The sequence below is a fragment of the Ranitomeya imitator genome, chromosome 1, assembly GCF_032444005.1.
Source record: "Ranitomeya imitator isolate aRanImi1 chromosome 1, aRanImi1.pri, whole genome shotgun sequence".
NCBI lineage: Eukaryota > Metazoa > Chordata > Amphibia > Anura > Dendrobatidae > Ranitomeya > Ranitomeya imitator.
The window spans coordinates 841,812,186-841,828,239 of record NC_091282.1 but is presented as its reverse complement, the minus strand read 5'-3'; the positions used below and the strand labels follow the sequence as shown (position 1 = coordinate 841,828,239).

The 16,054-nt window shown below is 45.0% G+C and overlaps 1 protein-coding gene across 4 annotated transcripts in view; it reads right to left on the bottom strand.

The window, feature by feature from the left end:
• SPPL2B (signal peptide peptidase like 2B) overlaps positions 1-16,054 on the bottom strand; it is a 98,000-nt gene that overhangs the window by 29,851 nt on the left and 52,095 nt on the right. For all 4 annotated transcript variants that reach the window (XM_069740826.1, XM_069740812.1, XM_069740818.1 and 1 more), the window contains exon 6: positions 10,817-10,962. In XM_069740826.1, the coding sequence (XP_069596927.1) occupies positions 10,817-10,962 (146 nt within the window). The remainder of the gene's footprint in view (positions 1-10,816; positions 10,963-16,054) is intronic.

The following is a 16,054-nucleotide window of genomic DNA, read 5'->3' as shown; positions in this document are numbered from 1 at the left end:
GCAGTGGTCTGGTCAGTGGAAGTCTAGTGGAAGGAGTGACCGCAGACAGGCTTCCAAGGCCTAACATAACAAACTTGGGCTGGCTGTAGGCACTTTTAAATTGGTTCCAGGGGTACACGGGCAGCAGTGGTCTGGTCTGTGGAAGTCTAGTGGAAGGAGTGACCGCAGACAGGCTTCGAAGGCCTAACATAACAAACTTGGGCTGGCTGTAGGCACTTTTAAATTGGTTCCAGGGGTACACGGGCAGCAGTGGTCTGGTCTGTGGAAGTCTAGTGGAAGGAGTGACCGCAGACAGGCTTCGAAGGCCTAACATAACAAACTTGGGCTGGCTGTAGGCACTTTTAAATTGGTTCCAGGGGTACACGGGCAGCAGTGGTCTGGTCAGTGGAAGTCTAGTGGAAGGAGTGACCGCAGACAGGCTTCCAAGGCCTAACATAACAAACTTGGGCTGGCTGTAGGCACTTTTAAATTGGTTCCAGGGGTACACGGGCAGCAGTGGTCTGGTCTGTGGAAGTCTAGTGGAAGGAGTGACCGCAGACAGGCTTCGAAGGCCTAACATAACAAACTTGGGCTGGCTGTAGGCACTTTTAAATTGGTTCCAGGGGTACACGGGCAGCAGTGGTCTGGTCAGTGGAAGTCTAGTGGAAGGAGTGACCGCAGACAGGCTTCCAAGGCCTAACATAACAAACTTGGGCTGGCTGTAGGCACTTTTAAATTGGTTCCAGGGGTACACGGGCAGCAGTGGTCTGGTCTGTGGAAGTCTAGTGGAAGGAGTGACCGCAGACAGGCTTCGAAGGCCTAACATAACAAACTTGGGCTGGCTGTAGGCACTTTTAAATTGGTTCCAGGGGTACACGGGCAGCAGTGGTCTGGTCAGTGGAAGTCTAGTGGAAGGAGTGACCGCAGACAGGCTTCCAAGGCCTAACATAACAAACTTGGGCTGGCTGTAGGCACTTTTAAATTGGTTCCAGGGGTACACGGGCAGCAGTGGTCTGGTCTGTGGAAGTCTAGTGGAAGGAGTGACCGCAGACAGGCTTCGAAGGCCTAACATAACAAACTTGGGCTGGCTGTAGGCACTTTTAAATTGGTTCCAGGGGTACACGGGCAGCAGTGGTCTGGTCAGTGGAAGTCTAGTGGAAGGAGTGACCGCAGACAGGCTTCCAAGGCCTAACATAACAAACTTGGGCTGGCTGTAGGCACTTTTAAATTGGTTCCAGGGGTACACGGGCAGCAGTGGTCTGGTCTGTGGAAGTCTAGTGGAAGGAGTGACCGCAGACAGGCTTCGAAGGCCTAACATAACAAACTTGGGCTGGCTGTAGGCACTTTTAAATTGGTTCCAGGGGTACACGGGCAGCAGTGGTCTGGTCAGTGGAAGTCTAGTGGAAGGAGTGACCGCAGACAGGCTTCCAAGGCCTAACATAACAAAATTGGGCTGGCTGTAGGCACTTTAAATTGGTTCCAGGGGTACATGGGCAGCAGTGTATGGTCAGTGGAAGTCTAGTGGAAGGAGTGACGGCAGACAGTCTTCGAAGGCCTAACATAACAAAATTGGGCTGACTGTAGGCACTTTTAAATTGGTTCCAGGGTAACACGGCCAGCAGTGGCCTGGTCAGTGTAGTAGTTGTAGAAAGAAGGGACCGCAGACAGGCTTCGAAGGCCTAACATAACAAAAATGTCAAAACAATGGTATTGTCAGTGCCAGGCATTGAAGGATGTCAGCGCCTAGACTACACATTGGTGAAGCTGTGAGAGATAATTTTGCTAGTGGTAGAGCACTGTTTGAGCTGGGGGGGGGAACTGTCTTGTGGCCGGCGGTACAGGCACAGGGCCCCTCATATTACAACGGTGTGTCTGACGTTGGGTGCGCACCACCACCGCCAGAGACACTTTATTGTACTATGAGGGACCCAGTGGCAGTGCCGTCGACCAAAAGCGGCCACACCCACCTCTTCAGACAAACAGCACTCTCAAGGGTCCAAGCGCAAAGTGGCGATAGCACGGCCCCGTGTGGGGAGTTTGGCCATTTCGTGAGGTGGAAACATGTCGTATGCTGGACAATCAGGTGAAGAAAATTACGAGATTGGAAAAGTCATTCAGAATAGTCCACAGGCAAGACCTTTTCATAGGAAAGCTAGGTGTCAGCCGGGCAGGGTGGGGCAAAAGATTTTGAAATCCAGTTGTGGTTCATTTTAATGAAGGTTAGATCATCTACATTTTGGGTAGCCAGACGAGTCCTTTTTTCTGTTAGTATTGAACCTGCAGCACTGAATACTCTTTCTGATAGGACACTAGCTGCCGGGCAAGCAAGCTCCTGCAATGCATATTCTGCCAATTCTGGCCAGGTGTCTAATTTGGATGCCCAGTAATCAAATGGGAATGACGGTTGAGGGAGAACGTCGATAAGGGATGAAAAATAGTTTGTAACCATACTGGACAAATGTTGTCTCCTGTCACTTTGAATTGATGCTGCAGTACCTGTCCTGTCTGCGGTCATAGAAAAATCACTCCACAACCTGGTCAGAAAACCCCTCTGGCCAACGCCACTTCTGATTTCTGCCCCTCTAACACCTCTGGTCTGCTGGCCCCTGGAGCTCGTGTGAGAACGATCACGGGCGCTGTGTGCAGGGAATGCCAGAAGCAAACGGTCAACAAGAGTTGATTGTTTTGTTGCTAATATTAGTTCCAAGTTCTCATGTGGCATAATATTTTGCAATTTGCCTTTATAGCGAGGATCAAGGAGGCAGGCCAACCAGTAATCGTCATCGTTCATCATTTTTGTAATGCGTGTGTCCCTTTTGAGGATACGCAAGGCATAATCCGCCATGTGGGCCAAAGTTCCCGTTGTCAAATCTGCGGTTGTGCTTGGTTGAGGGGCAGTTGCAGGCAAATCTACGTCACTTGTGTCCCTCAAAAAACCAGAACCCGGCCTTGCCACGCCACCAATTTCCCGTGCCCCCGGGAAAGCTTCCTCATTAAAAATATACTCATCCCCATCATCCTCCTCATCTTCCACCTCCTCTTCGCCCGGTACCTCGTCATGTACACTGCCCTGACCAGACAATCGCTGACTGTCATCAAGGCTTTCCTCTTCCTCTGGTGCAGACGCCTGATCCTTTATGTGCGTCAAACTTTGCATCAGCAGACGCATTAGGGGGATGCTCATGCTTATTATGGCGTTGTCTGCACTAACCAGCCGTGTGCATTCCTCAAAACACTGAAGGACTTGACACATGTCTTGAATCTTCGACCACTGCACACCTGACAACTCCATGTCTGCCATCCTACTGCCTGCCCGTGTATGTGTATCCTCCCACAAAAACATAACAGCCCGCCTCTGTTCGCACAGTCTCTGAAGCATGTGCAGTGTTGAGTTCCACCTTGTTGCAACGTCTATGATTAGGCGATGCTGGGGAAGGTTCAAAGAACGCTGATAGGTCTGCATACGGCTGGAGTGTACAGGCGAACGGCGGATATGTGCGCAAAGTCCACGCACTTTGAGGAGCAGGTCGGATAACCCCGGATAACTTTTCAGGAAGCACTGCACCACCAGGTTTAAGGTGTGAGCCAGGCAAGGAATGTGTTTCAGTTGGGAAAGGGAGATGGCAGCCATGAAATTCCTTCCGTTATCACTCACTACCTTGCCTGCCTCAAGATCTACAGTGCCCAGCCACGACTGCGTTTCTTGCTGCAAGAACTCGGACAGAACTTCCGCGGTGTGTCTATTGTCGCCCAAACACTTCATAGCCAATACAGCCTGCTGACGTATGCCAGTAGCTGCCCCATAATGGGAGACCTGGTGTGCAACAGTGGCAGGTGCGGATGGAGTGTTTGTGCGACTGCGGTCTGTGGACGAGCTCTTGCTTCTGCAGGAGGACGAGGAGGAGGAGGAGGGGGTGCGAACGGCTACAGACAACTGTTTACTAGACCGTGGGCTAGGCAGAACTGTCCCAAACTTGCTGTCCCCTGTGGACCCTGAATCCACCACATTTACCCAGTGTGCCGTGATGGACACGTAACGTCCCTGGCCATGCCTACTGGTCCATGCATCTGTTGTCAGGTGCACCTTTGTGCTCACAGATTGCCTGAGTGCATGGACGATGCGCTCTTTAACATGCTGGTGGAGGGCTGGGATGGCTTTTCTGGAAAAAAAGTGTCGACTGGGTAGCTCGTAGCGTGGTACAGCGTACTCCATCAGGTCTTTGAAAGCTTCGCTTTCAACTAACCGGTAGGGCATCATCTCTAACGAGATTAGTCTAGCTATGTGGGCGTTCAAACCCTGTGTACGCGGATGCGAGGCTAAGTATTTCCTTTTTCTAACCATAGTCTCATGTAGGGTGAGCTGGACTGGAGAGCTGGAGATCGTGGAACTAGCGGGGGTGCCGGTGGACATGGCAGACTGAGAGACGGTGGGAGATGGTATTGTTGCCGCCGGTGCCCTAGATGCAGTGTTTCCTACTACGAAACTGGTGATTCCCTGACCCTGACTGCTTTGGCCTGGCAAAGATACCTGCACAGATACAGCAGGTGGTGCGCTAAATGGTGGTCCTACACTGCCGGAAGGGATGTTGCGTTGATGACTAGCTTCATTGGCCGAGGGTGCAACAACCTTAAGGGACGTTTGGTAGTTAGTCCAAGCTTTCAAATGCATGGTGGTTAAATGTCTATGCATGCAACTAGTATTGAGACTTTTCAGATTCTGACCTCTGCTTAAGGAAGTAGAACATTTTTGACAGATGACTTTGCGCTGATCAATTGGATGTTGTTTAAAAAAATGCCAGACTGCACTCTTTCTAGCATCGGATACCTTTTCAGGCATTGCAGACTGAGCTTTAACCGGATGGCCACGCTGTCCTCCACCAGGTTTTGGCTTTGCCACGCGTTTTGGGCAAGATACGGGCCCGGCAGATGGAACCTGTGGCGATGTTGATGCCTGCTGCGGCCCCTCCTCCTCCTCTGCTTCAGAACTGCTGCCGCCTGCACCCTGTTCCCCCAATGGCTGCCAATCGGGGTCAAGAACTGGGTCATCTAATAACTCTTCTTGTACCTCCTGCGCAACTTCGTCTGTGTCACCGTGTCGTTCGGTGGTATAGCGTTCGTGATGGGGCAACATAGTCTCATCAGGGTCTGATTCTTGATCAGCACCCTGCGAGGGCAATGTTGTGGTCTGAGTCAAAGGACCAGCATAGTAGTCTGGCTGTGGCTGTGCGTCAGTGCACTCCATGTCAGATTCAATTTGTAATGGGCATGGACTGTTAACTGCTTCACTTTCTAAGCCAGGGACGGTATGTGTAAAGAGCTCCATGGAGTAACCCGTTGTGTCGCCTGCTGCATTCTTCTCTGTTGTTGTTTTTGCTGAAGAGGACAAGGAAGTGACTTGTCCCTGACCGTGAACATCCACTAACGACGCGCTGCTTTTACTTTTACCAGTTTCACGAGATGAGGCAAAAGAGCTAGAGGCTGAGTCAGCAAGATAAGCCAAAACTTGCTCTTGCTGCTCCGGCTTTAAAAGCGGTTTTCCTAATCCCAGAAAAGGGAGCGTTCGAGGCCTTGTGTAGCCGGACGACGAACCTGGCTCCACAGCTCCAGACTTAGGTGCAATATTTTTTTCCCCACGACCACCTGATGCTCCACCACTACCACTACCCTCATTACCAGCTGACAATGAACGCCCCCGGCCACGACCTCTTCCACTAGACTTCCTCATTGTTTTAAAAACGTAACCAAACTAACGTTATTTGTTGCAGTCACACAACTTACACGGTGAGCTATAACTTCAGTATGATTTAGCTACCCCTTTACAGGTTGGTGAGACCACAGCGAAAATCAGGCCCAATGTTACACACTCTTTTTTTGGTGGCTGCAAATTAGAGAGATGCCCCACACGCAGGACTGTCACTGAAGCACAAATGTTAATATTAATGTCACACTATTATTTTTTTTTTATTTTTATTTTTTTCAGGAACACTTTAGAAACCCCCCCCAAAAAAAAAAATAGATTTTTGCAGGGAGAATTTAGAAAACAAATGTAACAAACTACATGCTTTCTATGGGCCACTGAGTGAGAGATGACGCACACAGGAATCAGGAGTGGCACACAAGCCCAGAGGCCAATATTTTTCTACCAATGATTGATGGAGTTATTTTCTCTGGTAGATTTTGGAACCCAAATCAAGGAAAAAAAATGTAGGCTTTCTATGGACCACAATTGGAGAGAGAGAGAGAGAGAGAGAGAGATGGCACACCCAGGAGTCAAGACTGGCACACAAGCAGAAAGGCCAATATTAATCTCCCATTTTTTTGGGGGTTTTGTTTTTTTTTTTTGTTTTGTTTTTTTTTCAGGGAGACTTTAGAAAAAAAAATAATAAAAAAAATATGATTTTATCAGGAAGAATTTAGAAACCAAATAAAATAAAATGATTTTTCCAGGGAGAATTTATAAAACAAATAAAAACAAAAATAGGCGTTCTATGGTCCACTGACTGAGAGATGACGCACACAGGAGTCAGGAGTGGCACACAAGCCCAGAGGCCAATATTTTTCTACCAATGATTGATGTAGTTATTTTCTCTGGTAGATTTTGGAACCCAAATCAAGGAAAAAAAATATAGGCTTTCTATGGACCACAATTGGAGAGAGAGAGAGAGAGAGAGAGAGATGGCACACCCAGGAGTCAAGACTGGCACACAAGCAGAAAGGCCAATATTAATCTCCCATTTTTTGGGGGGTTTTGTTTTTTTTTTTTGTTTTTTTTTTTTTTCAGGGAGACTTTAGAAAAAAAAATAATAAAAAAAATATGATTTTATCAGGAAGAATTTAGAAACCAAATAAAATAAAATGATTTTTTCAGGGAGAATTTATAAAACAAATAAAAACAAAAATAGGCGTTCTATGGCCCACTGACTGAGAGATGACGCACACAGGAGTCAGGACTGGCACACAAACCCAGAGGCCAATATTTTTCTACCAATGATTGATGTAGTTATTTTCTCTGGTAGATTTTAGAACCCAAATCAAGGAAAAAAAATATAGGCTTTCTATGGACCACAATTGGAGAGAGAGAGAGAGAGAGAGAGAGAGAGATAGATGGCACACCCAGGAGTCAAGACTGGCACACAAGCAGAAAGGCCAATATTAATCTCCCACTGTTTTTTTTGGTTGTTTTTTTTTTTTTTTTTTCAGGGAGACTTTAGAAAAAAAAAAAATAAAAAAAATATGATTTTATCAGGAAGAATTTAGAAACCAAATAAAATAAAATGATTTTTTCAGGGAGAATTTAGAAAACAAATAAAACCAAAAATAGGCGTTCTATGGCCCACTGACTGAGAGATGACGCACCCAGGAGTCAAGACTGGCACACAAGCAGAAAGGCCAATATTAATCTCCCACTGTTTTTTTTTTCAGGGAGACTTTAGAAAAAAAAATAATAAAAAAAATATGATTTTATCAGGAAGAATTTAGAAACCAAATAAAATAAAATGATTTTTTCAGGGAGAATTTAGAAAACAAATAAAACCAAAAATAGGCGTTCTATGGCCCACTGACTGAGAGATGACGCACCCAGGAGTCAAGACTGGCACACAAGCAGAAAGGCCAATATTAATCTCCCACTGTTTTTTTTTTTTTTTTTCAGGGAGACTTTAGAAAAAAAAATAATAAAAAAAATATGATTTTATCAGGAAGAATTTAGAAACCAAATAAAATAAAATGATTTTTTCAGGGAGAATTTAGAAAACAAATAAAACCAAAAATAGGCGTTCTATGGCCCACTGACTGAGAGAGAGAGAGAGATGGAACGCTTAGTACTGGCACACAAGCCCAAAGGGCAATATTAATCTCCCTTTTTTTTTCCAGGGAGAATTTCTAAAACCCAAAAAAAAAAAAAAATAGGCTTTCTATGGCCCACTATTTGTGAGAGAGATGGGACGCTCAGGACTGGCACAGATGGCACGCTCAGGACTGGCACAGAAGCCCAGAGGCCAATATTAATCTCCCTTTTTTTCTGGGAGAATTTACAAAACCAAAAAAATATTTAAATAGGCTTTCTATGGCCCACTATTTGTGAGAGAGATGGCACGCTCAGGACTGGCACAGATGGCACGCTCACAACTGGCACACAAGCCCAGAGGCCAATATTAATCTCCCTTTTTTCAGGGAAAATTTATAAAACAAAAAAAAAATTAAATAGGCTTTCTATGGCCCACTATTTGTGAGAGAGATGGCACGCTCAGGGCTGGCACAGATGGCACGCTCAGGACTGGCACACAAGCCCAGAGGCCAATATTAATCTCCCTTTTTTTCAGGGAGAATTTATAAAACCAAAAAAAAAAATAAATAGGCTTTCTATGGCCCACTATTTGTGAGAGAGATGGCACGCTCAGGGCTGGCACAGATGGCACGCTCAGGACTGGCACAGATGGCACGCTCACAACTGGCACACAAGCCCAGAGGCCAATATTAATCTCCCTTTTTTCAGGGAAAATTTATAAAACCAAAAAAAAAATTAAATAGGCTTTCTATGGCCCACTATTTGTGAGAGAGATGGCACGCTCAGGACTGGCACAGATGGCACGCTCACAACTGGCACACAAGCCCAGAGGCCAATATTAATCTCCCTTTTTTCAGGGAAAATTTATAAAACAAAAAAAAAATTAAATAGGCTTTCTATGGCCCACTATTTGTGAGAGAGATGGCACGCTCAGGGCTGGCACAGATGGCACGCTCAGGACTGGCACACAAGCCCAGAGGCCAATATTAATCTCCCTTTTTTTCAGGGAGAATTTATAAAACCAAAAAAAAAAATAAATAGGCTTTCTATGGCCCACTATTTGTGAGAGAGATGGCACGCTCAGGGCTGGCACAGATGGCACGCTCAGGACTGGCACACAAGCCCAGAGGCCAATATTAATCTCCCTTTTTTTCAGGGAGAATTTATAAAACCCAAAAAAAAATAAAATAGGCTTTCTATGGCCCACTATTTGTGAGAGAGATGGCACACTCAGGACTGGCACACAAGCCCAAAGGCCAATATTAATCTCCCACTGTATTTTTATCAGGGAGAATTTATACACCCCACAAAAAAAAATACAGAAAAATGAAAAGGCTTTCTATGGCCCACTATGTGAGAGAGATGGCACACACAGGGATGGCACTCTAGCAGAAATGCCAAATTGCCAATCTTAATCTCCCACCAAAAAAAAACAAAAAAAAAAAAACAGGGAATGTCCTACAATTACTATCTCCCTGCCTGCAGTAATCTCAGCCAGGTATGGCAGGCAGCTACTATCTCCCTGCCTGCAGTAATCTCAGCCAGGTATGGCAGGCAGCAATAAGGAGTGGACTGATGCACAAATGAAATAAAAAGTGTGGACAAACAAAAAAGATAGCTGTGCAGAAAGGAAGGAACAAGAGGATTTGTGCTTTGAAAAAAGCAGTTGGTTTGCACAGCGGCGTACACACAGCAATGCAGCTATCAGGGAGCCTTCTAGGGCAGCCCAATGAGCTACAGCGCTGAGGGGAAAAAAAAAAAAAAAAAAACTTCCACTGTCCCTGCACACCGAGGGTGGTGTTGGACAGTGCAAATCGCTGCAGCACAAGCGGTTTTGTGGTTAATGGACCCTGCCTAACGCTATCCCTGCTTCTGACAAAGCGGCAGCAACCTCTCCCTAAGCTCAGATCAGCAGCAGTAAGATGGCGGTCGGCGGGAACGCCTCTTTATAGCCCCTGTGACGTCGCAGACAGCAAGCCAATCACTGCAATGCCCTTCTCTAAGATGGTGGGGACCAGGACCTATGTCATCACGCTGCCCACACTCTGCGTTTACCTTCATTGGCTGAGAAATGGCGCTTTTCGCGTCATTGAAACGCGACTTTGGCGCGAAAGTCGCGTACCGCATGGCCGACCCCGCACAGGGGTCGGATCGGGTTTCATGAAACCCCGACTTAGCCAAAAGTCGGCGACTTTTGAAAATGTTCGACCCGTTTCGCTCAACCCTAGTGCAGAGCACTATATGGCACAGCTATGGGGCAATAATGAACGGTGCAGAGCACTATATGGCACACCTTTCTATGGTACATCTATGGGGCAACAATGAAGGGTGCAGAGCACTATATGGCACAGTGAACCATAATGAACGGTATGGAGCATCTATTTTTATTTTTGAAATTCACCGGTAGCTGCTGCATTTTCCACCCTAGGCTTATACTCGAGTCAATAAGTTTTCCCAGTTTTTTGTGGCAAAATTAGGGGGGTCGGCTTATACTCGGGTCGGCTTATACTCGGGTATATAAGGTAGTTAAAATCACAGTCTCTTTTAAACAACAGCCACGAGCTAGTCTTCATAAAAGCACCTTAATGGCAGGCACAGGCCATGGCAACCAATAGGCACCTCAAGAATATATGGTGGGGAACTGATGGGCATGTGGAACGGGGCGCTCCCTCAGGCTACTCAATGTAAATGCAACTAGTTTGATTCAAGAAAGGAACCAGTCATTGTATGTACCCCTATGCTCAGTGTCAGGAAGATGTTAAGATAATTGAAAAATTGACAGTTTTCAAACTTTGAATTCTAAGTTTCCATTACTTATTCTAAGCTTCCATTACATTATTCATTAAAAAAAAAACACCCAACATATCAACCTAACTATACCAGTAACAAAGTATCACTATGTAGAAGCATTACAGAATTATTACCTAATAAAGTGACACTTCAAAGTTGAAAAATGGGGCTCGGTCATTTAGGCCAAAATTGGCTCTATTACTAACCGGCTCAAAAACACAGTCAAGGAGTTGTGTGTGTCTGTGGATACCATTTCCTTACCTAAACGGTCGTAGAAGTTAAACAGAAGGACCAACATAGAGCAGCACATAACGACAAACACACAGATCATTATGGGAGTGACATCCACCGTTTCATCATCGTGTTTCTTATCTGCTCCATCATCCCTCTTGTGTTTCATATAGCTCCTGAAAAAGACACCGCAATGTTTAATTGGCATCAGACAAGTAGATTCAACTATAGCAATGTAATTACCCGGTTTTAAGCCACAAATTTGTAGTAACTCCATGTGACTGTAGACGACTTGTTAATCCTCACATCACACGCTGCACGCAGTGAGGATTCTCCAGCACCGGGAATGAGCGGTTTGCAATTTGCATACTTTCAGTCACTTTTTGACTAGACTGTATGTGGCCTTGCTCAATACACTTGCATTGATAGAGGCTGCGACATCTAGTCGGCACATGACCTCATGTATGCAAATCACATTTCACAATTCTGCAGGCACGCAGAGTGCCTGCAGACTTGTAGCTTAAGACCAATCAACTCCTTTTAAAATGTTTGATTTAGATTCATTATGCATGTTCAAAACGAAACTTTAAGTGCCTGCCAAAAGTCAGTAAGAACTACCTCCAAACCATAAATATGAGCATACAAGTTTTTAACCCTATAACCCCCAAGTGTGGTTTGCATGTTAATGACCGGTCCAATTTTTACAATTCTGACCACTGTCCCTTTATGAGGTTAATAACTGGAACATTTGCATGGACCCCGGTGATTCATGGTTTTCTTGTGACATATTGTACTTCATGTTAGTGGTAAAATTTCCTTGACATGACTTGCGTTTGTGAAAAAAACGGAAATTTGGCGAAAATTTTGCAATTTTCCAACTTTGAATTTTCATGCCCTTAAATCACACAAAATACTTAATAAGTAACATTTCCCACATGTCTACTTTACTGTACATCAGCACAATTTTGGAACCAAAATATTTTTTTGTTAGGGAGTTATAAGGGTTAAAAATTGACCAGCTATTTCTCATTTTTACAACACCATTTTTTGTTAGGGACTACATGACATTTGAAGTCACTTTGAGGGGTCTAGATGATAGAAAATAACCAAGTGTGACACCATTCTAAAAACTGCACCCCTCAAGGTGCTTAAAACCACATTCAAGAAGTTTATTAATCCTTCAGGTGTTTCACAGGAATTTTTGAAATGTTTAAAAAAAAATGAACATTTAACTTTTCTTGACAAAAATTTTACTTCAGATCCAATCTGTTTTATTTTCACAAGGGTAACAGGAGAAATTGGACCCCAAATGTTGTTGTACAATTTGTCTGGAGTACGCAGATACCCCATATGTGGGGGGGAACCACTGTTTGGGCACATGGCAGAGCTCGGAAGGGAAGGAGCGCCGTTTGACTTTCCAATGCAAAATTGGCTGGAATTGAGATAGGACGCCATGATGCATTTGGAGAGCCCCTAATGTGCCTAAACAGTGGAAACCCCCCACAAGTGACACCATATTGGAAAGTAGACCCCCTAAGGAACGTATCTAGATGTTTTGTGAGAACGTTGAACCCCCAAGTGTTTCACTACAGTTTATAACGCAGAGCCGTAAAAATAAAAAATCTTTTTTTTTTTTGTCCACAAAAATTATTTTTTAGCCCCGAGTTTGGTATTATCTCAAGGGTAACAGGAGAAGTTGGACGCCAAAAGTTGTTGTCCAGTATGTCCTGAGTACGCTGATACCCCATATGTTGGGGTAAACCCCTGTTTGGGTGTACGGGAGAGCTCGGAAGGGAAGGAGCACTGTTTTACTTTTTCAACGCAGAATTGGCTGGAATTGAGATCGGACGCCATGTTGCGTTTGGAGAGCCCCTGATGTGCCTAAACAGTGGAAACCCCCCAATTCTAACTCCAACCCTAACCCCAACACACCCCTAACCCTAATCCCAACCCTATCCATAACCCGAACCACACCCCTAACCCCGACACATCTCTAACCCCAACACACCCCTAATCCTAACCATAACCCTAACCACACCCCTAACCCTGACACACCCCTAACCCTAATCCTAACTTTAGCCCCAACCCCAACTGTAGCCCTGACACTAACCCTAATGGGAAAATAGAAATAAATACTTTTTCTTATTTTACTATTTTTTCCCTAACTAAAAGGCGGTGATAAAGGGGGGTTTGATTTACTATTTATAGCGGGTTTGGCAGCTGTCACACACTAAAAGACGCTTTTTAGATCAAAAAAATATTTTTTGAGAGCTATAATTTTTCCATATTTTGGTCCACAGTCATGTGAGGTCTTATTTGCGGGACGAGTTGACGTTTTTATTGGTACCATTTTTGGGCACATAACATTTTTTGATCGCTTTTTATTCCGATTTTTGTTAGGCCCAATTAACAAAAATCTTTTGGGGGGCCATTTATACCGTTCCGTGTTTGGTAAAATTGATAAAGCAGTTTTATTTTTCGGGTTAGTACTATTACAGCGATAGCTCATTTATATAATTTTTTTATGTTTTGACGCTTTTATACTGTATAATAAAAACTATTTTATAGAAAAATAATTATTTTTGCATCGCTTTATTCTGAGGGCTATAACTTATTTTTTCACTGATGACACTGTGTGGCAGCTCGTTTTTTGGGGGACAATATGACGTTTTCAGAGGTACCATGTTTATTTATATCAGTCTTTTTGATTGCGTGTTATTCTACTTTTTGTTCGGCGGTATGATGATAAAGCATGTTTTTTGCCTCGTTATTTATTTTTAATTTTTTATGGTGTTCACTGAAGGGGTTAATTAGTGGGACAGTTTTATAGGTCGGATCGTTACGGACGTGGCGATACTAAATATGCTACTTTAGTTTTTTGGGTTTTTTTTACATAAAGAAATATATTTATTGGAACAAAGCAAAGCACTGTGTCAGATCAGCGATCTGACAGGCAGTGCAGGAGGCAGTATTTGATCATAGTGTTCTGGGGGTTAATGTGCCGGGAGCGGTCCGTGACCGCTCCTGGCACATAGTGACGGCTGTCAGCTGTAATAATCAGCTGACACCAGGCCGCGCTATCCCGTCCCTGGGAATTAAGTCCCAGGTCACCTCGACGGGATAGTACGTCAGATGGCAGAAAGGGGTTAAATTAAATACCTCTATATCTTCTATCTGTTGCCACATTCCCGATAAATTAACATTTTAGTTTATATGCTAATCAGGCACTTAATAATCTCTCATGACTTGAGCACCTAAGGAACCTCTGCCTCCCCAGGTTATTTTACCACCCAGCACCAGACGAAATATATAAAGTCATCTGTGATGTTTAGGTAAGGCTCTCTAATCGATAGAGCCTGCAATTCCCCTACTCGCCTTGCTGTAGATATGGCAACCAAAAATGCTGTTTTATATGATAGGAGTTGAGGGGTACAAGAGGACAGGGGTTCAAATGGAGGGCCTGTGAGGCCTCTAAGAACCAAATTTAAGTCCCAGGATGGGACAATGATCTGTCTTTTGGGGTGAAGTCTAAGTGCCGAAACCATGAACCTTTTTATCCACCGATGATTTGCCAGATCTTGGTCGAAGACAGAGCTTAGAGCAGACACCTGAACCTTTAGAGTGCTTGGTTTGAGCCCCAATTCCAACCCTTTTTGCAAAAAGTCTAATATTTGAGATATATCTGGGTGGAAGGGGTCAGGTGAATTAGGATGACCCCACGAAGCGAACGTTTTCCAAATTTTGCTATATATAGCATTGGTAACAGGTTTTCTGGATTTTTGCAATGTAAAGATCACTGATTCCGAGAGCCCCCTGGCTCGTAATACTTGGGCAGCTAGGCTCAGCCTCCGGGGATTTGGGTGATGAAGGGGCCCCTGAGGAAGAAGGTCGTCTGTCAGTGGTAAGAAAACCGGTCCGTCTACCTGAAGATCTATGATAAGAGGGTACCAGCTCCTTTTTGGCCATACTGGGGCTACCAGGATAGTTGTAACCTGGTCGTCTCAAATTTTTCGAAGGGTTTTTGCTAGCAATGGTATTGGGGGAAAAGCAGAAGCTTGCTGAAACTTCCATATGTGAGCAAAAGTGTCTACTCCCCGGGAAGCGTCCGTGGGATTCAGGGAGAAGTAGGCTTTTACCTGCGCATTCTGGCTTGTGGCCAGTAGGTCCATCTCGGGTAGACCCCACTTGTCTGTCAACATGTTGAAGGTGCTCTTTTTCAGGCTCAACTCTCCTGCCTGGATGTCCTGATGACTTAGCAGGTCTGCCTGTGTGTTTACGGACCCCTTTAGGTGTACCGCTGTTAGAGAGAGGAGATGCTTCTCGGCCCAGCAGAAAATTCTGTTTGAGACTCCTCTCAGACTGTTGAACTTCGGGCTCCCTTGGTGCTTGAGGTAGGCTACCGTAGTCATATTGACTGAGTAAACTCTGACATGATTACCTGAGACTAGATTGTTTGCTGCCAGAAGAGCCTTCTCCACGGCTTTTAACTCCCTGAAGTTGGAAGACTTGGTGCTCTCCTGTTGACTCCACAGTCCCTGGAACGGAACATATGATACCACAGCCCCCAGCCTCTTCGGCTGGCATCTGTTGTTACCGTCACCATCACCAGGGAGGTTTGTATCCGGACTACCCCTTTGCATAGGTTTGTCTGATTTAGCCACCAATTTAGGGAGACCTTTACTCTCCCTGTAGTTTGTATTCTTCTGTCTAAAGAGTTTGGGTTCCCATTCCAGTTTTCCAGAATGTTAGCCTGCAGAATTCTGGAATGGGCTTGAGCCCAAGACACAGACTGTATGCAGGTCGTCGTAGACCCAAGAGACATGGCCGTCCGTATGGTAGGTGACCTCTGCTTCTTGAAGTCCAGGACCTTGGCTACCAGATTGTGGCGATGGTCCTCTGGTAGAAAAGATTTCTGATTCGCTGAGTCTAGAAGGAATCCCAAAAATCTGATAGTCCTTGACGGCTGGAGATGGGATTTTTTTAGGTTGGGAAACCAGCCCAGATTTTTGTAGAATGTCCAGAGTTCTGTACACCTGATGTCTGAGGATCTCGGCGGAAGGACCAATAATTAGCAGGTCGTCCAGATAAGGCACAACAGCGATACCCTGCCCTCGTATGTGTGATACCACTTCCGCCATGATTCTGGAGAAGACCTTTGGGGTCGAAGAGATCCCGAAGGGATTTTGTATTGGAAATGCAATATTCTCTGATCTACGCGAAACGCAAACCTCAGGTGCTTTCTGTGTTGATGGTGTATAGGAATATGGA